Source organism: Ascidia mentula, chromosome 2, assembly GCF_947561715.1.
Source record: "Ascidia mentula chromosome 2, kaAscMent1.1, whole genome shotgun sequence".
NCBI classification, from domain to species: domain Eukaryota; kingdom Metazoa; phylum Chordata; class Ascidiacea; order Phlebobranchia; family Ascidiidae; genus Ascidia; species Ascidia mentula.
The window spans coordinates 15,457,117-15,468,891 of NC_138567.1; the positions used below are offsets into that span (position 1 = coordinate 15,457,117).

General features: G+C 36.5%; 2 protein-coding genes across 5 annotated transcripts; one reads left to right on the forward strand and one right to left on the reverse strand.

The window, feature by feature from the left end:
• Window positions 1–1,065: 1,065 nt before the first annotated feature.
• On the reverse strand, window positions 1,066–9,174 carry LOC145888744 (ephrin type-A receptor 5-like). Of its 4 annotated transcripts, XM_082979569.1 has the most exons (5): window positions 4,726–6,499; window positions 4,450–4,569; window positions 3,747–4,377; window positions 2,642–2,751; window positions 2,316–2,457 (listed from the first exon to the last, which is right to left on the reverse strand). In XM_082979569.1, the coding sequence occupies exons 1-4, from the start codon at window positions 5,174–5,176 to the stop codon at window positions 2,736–2,738; spliced, it is 1,218 nt and encodes a 405-aa protein (XP_082835695.1). In that variant the 5' UTR covers window positions 5,177–6,499; the 3' UTR covers window positions 2,316–2,457; window positions 2,642–2,735. The 4 variants fall into 4 exon arrangements, with proteins under 4 accessions (XP_082835697.1, XP_082835696.1, XP_082835695.1 ...); XM_082979571.1 differs by lacking the exons at window positions 3,747–4,377; window positions 4,450–4,569 and adding an exon at window positions 8,969–9,174 and having other exon boundaries at window positions 1,066–2,457; window positions 4,726–4,818; XM_082979568.1 differs by having other exon boundaries at window positions 3,747–4,569.
• Window positions 6,577–8,957, forward strand: LOC145888745 (uncharacterized). The gene is made up of 2 exons (XM_082979573.1): window positions 6,577–7,480; window positions 8,018–8,957. Exons 1-2 carry the CDS (start codon window positions 6,785–6,787, stop codon window positions 8,498–8,500), a joined length of 1,179 nt encoding a protein of 392 aa, XP_082835699.1. The 5' UTR covers window positions 6,577–6,784; the 3' UTR covers window positions 8,501–8,957.
• Window positions 9,175–11,775: the final 2,601 nt, after the last annotated feature.

Consider the following 11,775-nt stretch of genomic DNA (forward strand, 5'->3'; position numbering starts at 1 on the left):
GAGCATATCGTAGGCCTATATTTAATTACCTTTCGAGCTTCATAAAATACAATAATTTTATGACGGCATTTTCACAATGATCGTGTTAAAGCAAACTTCTTTGCATGGGGTGGGCGTGTTAAGTATGGCGACATTCACAGTGGGTCTTCTGTTTAGTACCAGGGTAAATTATGTTACTATTCTTTACATGCTCGTGAATTGATTCTGGGAATCATTCTGTTGCAAGTGGCTTTCCCTTGTTTTATCTTCACCGTGTTTTTCATTTTTCCTGTCTCCTTATTTTTTACGCGTTTCTCAACGCTTCCACCCGTTGCACGTGGCAGATTTTTAGTTGTGTGAAGGGCGTGTTGTGAGGTAGTGGAGAGTCTTTGTATTTTAACCTAATTCTTGCCTTGCTTTTTTTATGATGATTTTAACAAAGCGAAATATATTTGTCTAACTTAAAAAGTCTGACTGATTTCAGCCTGAAACTGAAGTTTCTGAGATAGAGGACTATTCTTTACAGTTTGGAAACAATACGACAATTATCACATAAACATGGTTACACAGTTAGGTGTTTTACACGAAATAACTACGTAAAAACGTTGACCCGGTAGCGTCCTTAATATGCTACATGATTAAAAATCGGTCCATATCAACAAAATGAAGTTTGGACACCATTTATGTACCTAGACACCCCCACAAATGCGGCACATGGGACAAAAGTATATATTTGATCATTTGCCGGCGTAGAGAACTTTTCGGCCCAAAGAAGTAGAATTTGCAAATAAATTGAAAACACCATTCAAACAATAGACCCTATATCACAAACCAAACTTTTGAAGCATAAATATACAATTAAGTTTGAAAACATTCAATGAGAAATTTCATTGTAATCCATCAGGTAAATATTCGATTTTATACAATAAAATTTCCAATAATAAAATATATATGTACTGTGACGGCCAAAATTTATTGGTTGAATGTCACGCATAGGCCTACGCTATCGGTCTGCCTATACCGGGTCTTCGTAGGTACCAACGTCAGGTACGATGAGTCAGAAATTCGCAATCGCACCCCAGTCTCTTGGTTTTCAGTGAATATATTGTGCAGTGAAAGAACAACGAATCAGTACGCTAAATTGTTCACAGATTCGGGATGACAGCAGTGTAGAATGGGTGAGACACAACACAATACATCAGCAACGAGACAGCATCGGGGTAGACAGTACAAACAGGGCACGATTGAGATTTCTGAAGGTCACAGTACCACGTTTCTAAAGGCACTGTGGAGTTATCTTAGCGTCTAAAACATACAAACAAAGTCACAAATTTGCTACATAGTCAACTGGCTTACAAAACACTGAAAGAGGCACATGGCAGGCCTTTAAGTCTACATAACACTTGTCACAAATATGGAAAGTACTACTAGAATCTCAACAAGGTCTAATCTACATTAATGTTAACGATTACTGTGGCTATTTCCCGCCAGGAAACCATGCGAGCACGCTTTGTGAGACAAAGGAATGCGATGATGTAATGCCAATGTGCACATATACACACAAGGGTTCAAGCAACATAGAAATGTTAATAAATTATTAAACTGTCCGTAACATGTACGAAATCTGAAGAAATAGGCCTACGGCTAGGCATCTAATCAGCTTCATTCAAATAATCTTCATATTCCACCAAACCGTGGCAGCTGAGCCACAAACCAAACATTTCGCTCAGATCACAGGCTTTAGGACGGCTATTCGGATCCTGATGCCAGCATTTTACCATGACTTGCCACAGAAACCGCGCGTGCTGTAATTCCTCATGGGTGGCAGAAATATGTTTCTTATCTGCTGGTCGATATCCATCCAAAACCATTGATATTATGTCAGAGGCAGTCATTTCACCCCATGGTAGTCGACGGTAAAGAAACATGTGAATGACCAACGCAAGACTGTATATGTCTGAGCTACAATGAGGGATTGGAATTTGACACTTGGACGAATTATCGCTGTTGTAAGTGTAATAAACCTCTTTGTTTTCCATATCTTTAGACGGCATATAGGCCTGTAGATCGGCTTTCAATACCTCAGGAGCCGCGTATGGAATGCAAAATAGATCCTCTGGGCATCCTTCTAAACATTTCCCGCTTTCGTCATACAACCTACTACAGCCAAAGTCTGCAATTTTGCACCTCTTATTGGCGGTGATCAAAATATTATCAGGTGTGAGGTCATTGTGAATGATGTAACGACCTGAAGGAAGGTTGTGCAAGTAATTCAATCCCAAAACGATGTCATAGCACATAAGAATGCGCCGAACAAAGGATAAACTTTGATTTTGCATCAAGAGTAACTGCTCTAGATTTGGCCCGGGAAGGTATTCCATGATCAATGTCCATTCTCCACCAACAGCTTCACACCCGTAAACACTTACTACACGTTCATGGCTGGCCTCCTGTTGAACCAATGCTTCATTTCTTAACCTATGTACAAGGAAAGATAAAAACAAAAAATATGCCGCTCATTCCGTTAAATATATTTACGCATGTAATAATTAGACATTGGTGGAATCTAATCAAATCGATCGCGCAAATTATGATAGCACAAAAACTGGTAGTAAAACAACCTCTAGCTTTATTGCATATGATTATCACGCCGACAATTTACCATTTCTCTTCCTGTTGTCGTCTCGCTGTTTTGAGTGCGACCCTTCCAATACCTTCCATTTTTGCCCATTTTACGTTTCCAAAGGATCCGGAACCTACTTTGTCTCGAATCTTTCAAATACAAAACCTTGATTTTATAAACTTTTAATGACCATTATTCAATCCACATATTCGTATGTGTACTTTGTATTGTACACTGGAAAAAATGTTGTCTTATTTTAAGAACAGGAGAAGAACCCAATCTAATAACAAGTACACTTGGCATGTTTTGGACTTAATTTTAATGTACTTATTTGAAATGCGCTAAATTCGATATCGCTGGCTTACTTAATTTAGGTATGCTTGTCTTAAGGCAGTTAACTACTAAATATAATTTACAAATGTTCTTAAATAAAGCTTTTACTGTTATATGTTTAAGTATGTTGATATTTAATTTATGTGACTATGTTACTAGACAATATTAAACTTATTATAAGTGTGTTGAAAATAAACAGGGTAGCTTTAACTCTGATTTTACATTTACACAACACAGATGCATTCATTGTTTTCTATTTGAAAAGGGTCGTCAAGTGCATTACAGGATGTAATATTTGCAATCAATGCAATACATGGAGCGTGGTAGGCCATAGCAATTGGCTAGTTTCAAAACTTTATGTTGTTTTGTGGATGTAATTTCAAATGCATTCAGATCTTTACACCAGCATAGGGTATTAAACAATTCCAAATCAAGTACTATGTTTTCCCAGCACAATTTGTTGCAGTATGAAATAGAACACACTTTGCCAAACAAAGGCAGATTGTTATTGAGAGAATGCTTCACAAAACAACTTGGTTTATACAGGACACCATTAGCATTGATCCATTTTACAAAGATTTCCATGGCATTGTAATGGGAAGATGGCACATTAATGTTTGCTTTATCTGCAATATGTGGTCCAACTTCTAACTTATCAACAAAAATATCATTTTTCAAAGCTAAACTTTTTAACATAACGGTCTGTTAAGTACTGTAGAATGTTTTTGAAGCTTGCACTGTGTCCTAAACTTTTGAAATACTTATGCTTTGCTTCAAACCGCATGCTTGACATGTGTACGACTGGTCCTACCTGTAGAATGTTTGATGGAAGGTGTACAAATAGTGCTGTTTTGGGATGAGGTGTGTTGTTGGGAAACAGTTTTTGAACAATTTCAAGTGTTCTTCAATTAGATTTTTTAAAGTATTAATATCATCTTTGTTGATTTCTTGTTGGTAGCATATTGAAGCTATGTTAAGTAGCTGTATGTAACAAGTGTATTGGTCATCAGGAAGCAACAGATATTCATAGATAAAAAATGGCAACAGTCTGGCAAGGAGCCACATTTGTGAAGCAGATTGGCGAAGTTTACCATTTGCAGATATGTATTCTCGATTTATTTTGCTTGGTTTGTCCTTGATATGCAGATATGTGTAAGGAAAACTATAAATTTTCTGATTAAGTTGCTCAAGAGACAACAATTTTCTTTCGAGTACAAACTTTGAAAGAATAATTCTTAAACATTGGGGCAGACAACCTTCAAGCAAAATATGCATTATGTCATGAGGTGCTGCAAAAAAGGGATTGAAGTTTGGTATAGTGAATAGAGGACTGAAACTGTTTACACCAAACTCAATGGAATCCTTCAGAAAGCATTGGTGTCCAACACTTTGACAATGGACATCAATGTGTGTCCTTGCGTTTCTCAGTTGAAACTGTTCTTCTGTAAAGTAAGTTTGTGTTGACAAGGAATCTGCCATGCAATGTCTACATTTTCGCTTTGCGAAACCTACACCTTCTTTAAATCCAAGCATTTGATGTACAGCTAAAGTGTCCCCAACTATTCCAGACAGATCACCTTTTATAATGGCACCACTTTTAGACTTAAATCCAATTGTTTGCAACTGCTTTATCTCTGAAACAAACTGTTTAAGTATTAAAGACATCCCAAACTTTTTTATGTCAGTGGAAAGGGCAGCACATAGCAAAAACACACTGCTGGTTTTTGACCTATACTTTGTTTCAATGTTGCCAATTGCAAAATAAAATAATCCAAGCTTGTTTTTATTACCTTTGCTTCCCAATGGATTGCAAAGTTCCACTTCATCATAGTACAGAATTATCCTCAAAGCTTTCTTATCCAAAGAAAATAATGGATGGTTTCCTGCAAAATTGCCATCATCAAAGTTACACAATGATTCACCTGCTGTTTGCTTGGCATAATTGGAAAGTTTATTTGGTAAATTGGTATTGTCATAAAGAGCCACTATTGTTGACTCTAATGGGATATAGTGTGCTTTGTGTGAGACCCTGTAAAATTCTTGTTTCTTTTGCACTTTCTTCACCCCTGTACTGTGCCCTACTGTCAGTTTTACAACTTTAATTTGCTGCATATCATTTGAAAATGTCTTGGACTGAAAATAAGTAGACATTTGACTGTGCTGGGTAAATGTATTTTGGACAGATTTATACATTGAAGATTTTGCTTGGTCAGCAATGTCATGTGGAAGAGCATTGCACATTTCTTCCCACAAACTAATTTGTGCTTTTTTAATGCAGCAAATGATGTCATTGGCTGCAACCTACAGAAAAAAGTAATTAAAACATGTTTCAAACAATCTTGTTGATACAAAAACAATGAAAAAATACAAACCTGTGTTAAATGGTGTTTCTCCTTGATCTGCATAACTTCAGAAACAATGTTAAAGTGTTTTTGAATTTCTTGAGAGTCATCTTCAGAAGATAGAGTTTGGTTTTCTTGATCTAAACTAGTATCTTGTTCTAAAATTCTTTCTTCCATTGATGACCCACTTGACAGCACAGTATCAGCAACTCGTTTAAGTTGGCTGTGAGTTTGACTGTGGTTTTTAAACTCAACAAAACTTGCAAAACTGGCTGGATAGTTTTTATATTGACAAGTAATTGGTGTTTTTTTGAACTGAGCAGTATTGTGACACTTCAGATGGCACAAAAAAATCCTTAAATTTGGAGACTGTGTGGAACAGATTGGACACTTAAACATGGTGTCAGAGTATGTTTTGGAATCTTATAACAGCTGCTATGCCCCTTTGAGACAAAAATGTAATTTGAAAGTTAGCCTATTAAAAAAATGTGTTGTTGCAAGATCAAATCAGCATCCAATACATAAACGTGTGTCACAAGATTACGATAACCATGTAAGAAAGTTTGTTTGGAGCACCACGTGTGTCACATATTTATTTCTTAGGGGCCTCAGCCGTTGTTTCTTTAATGTTTAATTTTGGTCACCCCAAAGTGTGTAGTGAACAAGTGTTTGACGCAATTGCGGCAATCGTTACGCACCAATGTTTGTCAGTGTACTCGTTTTTTGGGGTAATTGCACTCCAAAAATATGTAGCTAACCGCAATATTGTTTGCAATTTAATTTGGCAATAATTTTGTCTTATTACGTCAGGTATTTCATCCGCGACAGTATCACGTGGCAATGTATTCACGTGGGCGCGAATACTCGCGTCGTCCTTTCGTTTCGGTTTTGGTTGAGACTTGCGTCACGCGTTTTTACGAAATATAAATGGCAGACCTAGCAAAAGAAGCCGTCCGCCTTGGGTACGGTCCTGCCGTTGAAGCTGCAATTACAGGCAAGTGTGTGTTTTTTAAGTTCTGAAGTAGGCTTTTTCAATGAGGTCTGTTGTTTGCACTTTGCAGCGTCAGGTATAAATATGGAAGACTTGCCAGTAAACGAAAAAGAATTGGCCATTGAATTTCACCAGGTACCATTTGCTGTTAGAAGACAAATTTTGCTGTTAGAAGACAAAAAAAAGTTTTTTTTAGAAATGGGCAAAAAAGTGAGTGAAAAGAAATTTAGTTTACATGTGCTGGCAGTTTTAGTTCAGAGAACAGAATTAGTGAAAGTTTATATCTGAATAACTGTTTTTTTGTGAAGTTTTGTTTGCACTATAAAACAGTTATTTGGTAAATTCTCATTCTTTCAATAAACTTTATTTATTATTTTGTAGTGTTTTACCCCGTCAAGTTGCTCTCCAATCTCAAGTTATTCTACAAGCACACCAACAACCTCACAAACAGATGATAACTCTTCAGAAGAAACATCAAATGAAACCGATAACTTTAAGCCTGAAAACAGGCGACATATGACATTTTTCTGTCGTTATAAGCAAGAACCCGTTTTAGACAGCACAACCAAATTAATTCCAGTATGTTATCCTGAAGGAATACCTAAACCTTTTCCTTTGTCAACTGATTTTAAAAATTATTTGCTGGCAACCCCAAGAAAGGAGTTCATAAAAAACTATTCTGCCTTTTTGGCAATTATACGATTTGTTGCGGTGTCTATAGAGACATACCTTAGAAGAAAACCAACTTCGAAAGAGCGTGAGATGATATCCATTAGCTTAACAAAGGAATATGAAAATCTTGGAGCTGGGTTTCCTGCCCATAGCTATCTAAGTCAGTCTTTAAGGAGGCGTTTTAATAACATGGCCACACAGAATCGGCAACATTTATCTTTGGCTTGCAAAAAAAACAACCTGAAAAAAACAAAAAATACTGATAGCAAAAATGATGAAAGTAGCAGTCTTCTACAATGGCTTCATAGCTCACCAATAAAGAATGTTTCAGATGAATCCAATGAGCCTCAAAGCATTTTGGAACATGATAATGACACTTTGTTTAATGAAGAAGAACCCAGTTTAGATGATGAAGAAACACAATTGATGGCTGAAAGTATGCCCTATGATGAACGTCGATCACTAATAAAATCAATTTCAGGAAAGGACCGGGCACAAACTATTCTTGAAACATTTCCTCCATATTGTAAAGCTTCAGAGGTATGTACAAACATTTACAATTAGTCTTCGGATATTGTTGTGTGGTAAAATTTATTTGGGTCTTTTATAAAAAACTAAGACACAAATATCATGTAAAGTTTGCTAAAAATAGGCAAAAAAATCAGAAACTTACCTTGCGGCAAAAAAGCATTATAAAATGTATTAACCATTTTGACTGTCATATGACAAACCTTTATCAGGGTTTTGTGTAGTTTACAAAAACTTGTAAACTTTTTGCTTCACAGCATTCTGCCCCCAACAAGGGGCTGCAAGTGGTGTTAGTGAGTTCATTTTGGTATCTTTTTAAATTGCTTCATCATAGGTCAAAGCCCCAATAAATTCTTGTAGCATGTTTAGACAAAACACAATGTCAGTCAGAAGGTCACTTTTCAACATGATGCAAAACAAACAATAGGAAATAAATAATTTGTCAAATTAATGTTGCAACATTTTTGCATTATGATTTTCCTGCTGTCACATTGAAGGCAATATATATATTATGCTTGGCTGTATCTGACATGCTTATATGTGTTGCAGTGTATTAAAGAACTGTCCTATATCATGGAAAAGCCTGAGGGAGAGTTAATAAAGTTCAGTAAAAGTTCTTATGAACAACTGATTGGAAAGGCAAAAGGAACATTTGACACTGAATTTATGCTGTTTAGCGATGTGTTAAAAAATATGTGTTCGCACAGGGCATTTTGCTCCAAAATGTATGTAATTGAGTTTAATGGAAATGTGGAGCATGTACGGTCTAAACAGCCTATACTAGCATACCCAGGATCACCATGTGCTCCCGGAAACGGTGTAGTCGCGGTGGACAAGTGGGTATTTTGTTATGTTGACAGAGGTGATCTATTCTATTCACTTTTGTCCCTTCTTGCTGTATATTACATTCTGGATGTTCAATACCCCAGGGAGGCAAAAGTTTTGTATGGCTTTTTGGAGTGTTTGTTGTTAGGAACAACTACAACTTCCAAACTGGTACTTTCATTGCAAAAGCGATTTGATTTGCTGTGAATAAATTTGGGGAAATGTGGCAATGTGTCATGTCAATGAGCAGTTACAGAGCATTAATATCATTATTTTAGTCTTAAATTTAGTATGTCTATATTAAGAAGTCTAATGTTCTAAAAAATGCATTATACTAAGTGCACTTAAAGGTGAACTAATAGTTAGGCGACTAAAAAAAATATTTTAGTCTGACTTAAAGTAATGTAGTTTTGTACTTATAATAAAACAATATTTTTTCCAGTGTACAAACTGCTGGTTAATAATTGGTGTTGAATGTTTGATTTTATGTTGCATTCCGCTGCCAGCTCTAAAAGACTTGACAAACTAGTGACACATATTTTTTGGGATATTTTCACACAACTTATACAAACGCTATTAGCAGTAACATCTGGAAGTGGGTGAAAACAGTGGTCACAGTGCTATGATCATAAACAAGTATTTAGAATACGCGAGTATTTCGAAACTGCACTTTACCTTTACTTGACTCGCGTCCACTTCTTTTAATGTTTGATTCCACATCTCCCTTTAGTATCAGTCAAAATATATACTTAAGTTAAACTGCACAAACTCTCAGTTGCCGTATACCTAAAGCACCACAGTGCAAATAAAGCATTAGCTATGTAACCACATACACCTAACTTAACTTAAATATTTCTCAATCTTAATGCAGCTGTTGCAACAGGAATTGCAAAAACATTACTGGTTTGCGAGTCGGGCGAAACAAGAGTTTCCAACCATCAAGCTGCTACCTTTTTCGCGCCAGGCAAACACAATGGAGAAAGGAGATGCGAAGTTGCGCGCATTGTAAACAGACTATTCAATTACATGGGGAAACTGTTGTTTCGTTCAAACTTTGGCCAATTTTAGTTTGCTCGGCGTAGTTGTATAAACAAGTGTGCAGACAGTTGCGACTCGTCACGTTCGGCATTGACCCAACGTCGGCTATCTGTTGGAAAATCAAGTGACCAAACCAGCACAGACAGTCAAAACATGTCTTTGGGTCCTAACGATATTATAACCATTCCTTGCTCGGGTAAATTGACTACATCAATCAAGTTACCCATTATACATGATTGGCTCAGTTAATTACAGTTACAGTTGCCATATTCAACTTTCAAAATACAATTACGGTTACACCACACTAGGCAACACACCGTACAACAAACATACTTTTCACCCAACATAACTCTAATCCGTACAAACATGGTTTATTGGTGAAAAAATGACCACATTAGTTTGGGAAACATCCTTTTCAAACTTGTACATCTTACGAGGAAAAAAAAACTTACACCCAGGGCGATGATAATATGCAGAAGCCCAGCAAGGTTGGGAGGCATATTCTCCTACTATACCGGGGAACTGCTCAGCAGTGCTGGTAATGCGGCGATAGCCGTGCGGGCGCAGCTGTTTATCTAAGTTGTAATCGACCCAGTTGCTGGTGTGGTGCCTGTTGATGTTAATTTTACCCAAGAGCAAACTGCTGACCCTACAGCGTTTTTCGTTGACAACATTGACTGCTTCTCTATTTGCTTTTTTCGTGCTGGAAATTAAGAATATGCAACTTTTTGGACGCGTGCGTTTGACTTTAGTCCTTTTGTTTGCATTATTTTGGTTGTTGTTTTTAGAATACCAATGATTCCGTAAGGGCAAAATATTTCAATCGAAGTAATCAACTGGGGATCTATCCTTTACATATAAGCATATTTATGACAAATTAGTTCTGTACCACCTGAATTAATTTGGAAAGACATTTAAACTCACACAATCTCAGTAGTTATATATCAACAAAAGACACTGCATAAGTAATACATTTCTGCCAATAGGAACTATAGACTACTACAGGCATTGTTGGTTATAGACAGGATTGAGATGGCAAGAAAGATTTCCCAGGGGAAATAACAATTGAAAAACAAAATCAACAGTCGCCTGAGGAGATGTGGGAATTAGGGAAACGTAAAATCGCATCAGTAAACAGATATAACACCTAGAACAGCTACGTTATAAGACCCACATTAACCAAATAGCGTAAAGAATACCCAGCATTTCATCATCTCTCTTTTAAAACACACGCACAAAAAATAACATGTAGGCTTAAATTGCATGAGAAATGCAATCGAAACATTTATTTTAACAATAAGAGTACATTAAAGAAAAAAACTGTTCACAGTTCTGTTTAAAACTTAACAAATGTGCAAAAAACTGTGTTTTTTTGGAAAATCAGTTGGTTATCAGATAACGAGCCACATTTGCAGAACTTTCGGTAAATGAAACTCTTCCAACCACAGTACCGACATTGTTGTACAAACTCCTATCTTTAAGAATACCCGAAGAAAAATCGTCGTAATTCATGTTGTAGTGACCCGCAAAGCATTTTTAATTTGTACCTACATGTTGTGGTTGTAAATCAGATTTTCCAACATAAACGGCACAAAAACGAATCCACTTATAAGTTTAAATATATTTAAAGAAGGCGCCAACTGCATTCACCTGTCAACATTTTTTGTAAAGTCTCTCTATTCAAACCGGTTTTAGCCCTGAAATCGTTCATCTGTGCATCAGTTAATGCACGGTCGTATATCCGGATTTCATCAATCAACCCCCTGTAGTGATTGGTGCCGTCCCAACCAATGACAAGAGCTGAATCAGCCTAAAGATAAATATACGTGTTACGTCAGAGATTAACTTTACCGAATAACTATTCAACTGACATAAGAGGTCCACACCTTTTATAATTTAATATCGACAAATGTTTAAATTTTGGCTTTACCCATTCAATGTTGGGGACGTCTGAAAGAGTAACTCGAATTGTCCCATTAACAATCAAGGACAGCTCACAAGATGACGCATCGTCACGAACAGTCACGTGATTCCAAGATTCAGGGTTGATTAAATTGGTTGTTGTAAAATTTGATGACATTGTGAGTATTAAGTCACTACGATGTAAAAGTAAAAAAAAAATGCAGAAAAGCAACTGACAGATTTCAGCCTGAAACTGAAGTTTCTGAGATAGAGGACTATTCTTTACAGTTTGGAAACAATACGACAAATATCACATAAACATGGTTACGCTGTTAGTTATTTCACACGAAAAAACTTCGTAAAAACGTTGACCCGCTAGCGTCCTTAACATGCTACATGATCAAAAATCGGTCCATATTTACAAAAATCAAGTTTGGACACTCCAGAAGTATTGTGAGGATAGTGTTTACTAGTTTAGCGATTTCCAAATCGCGAATTGTTTACACCAAGAAATATGACACAGAATTTTACTGTCTTCGCTT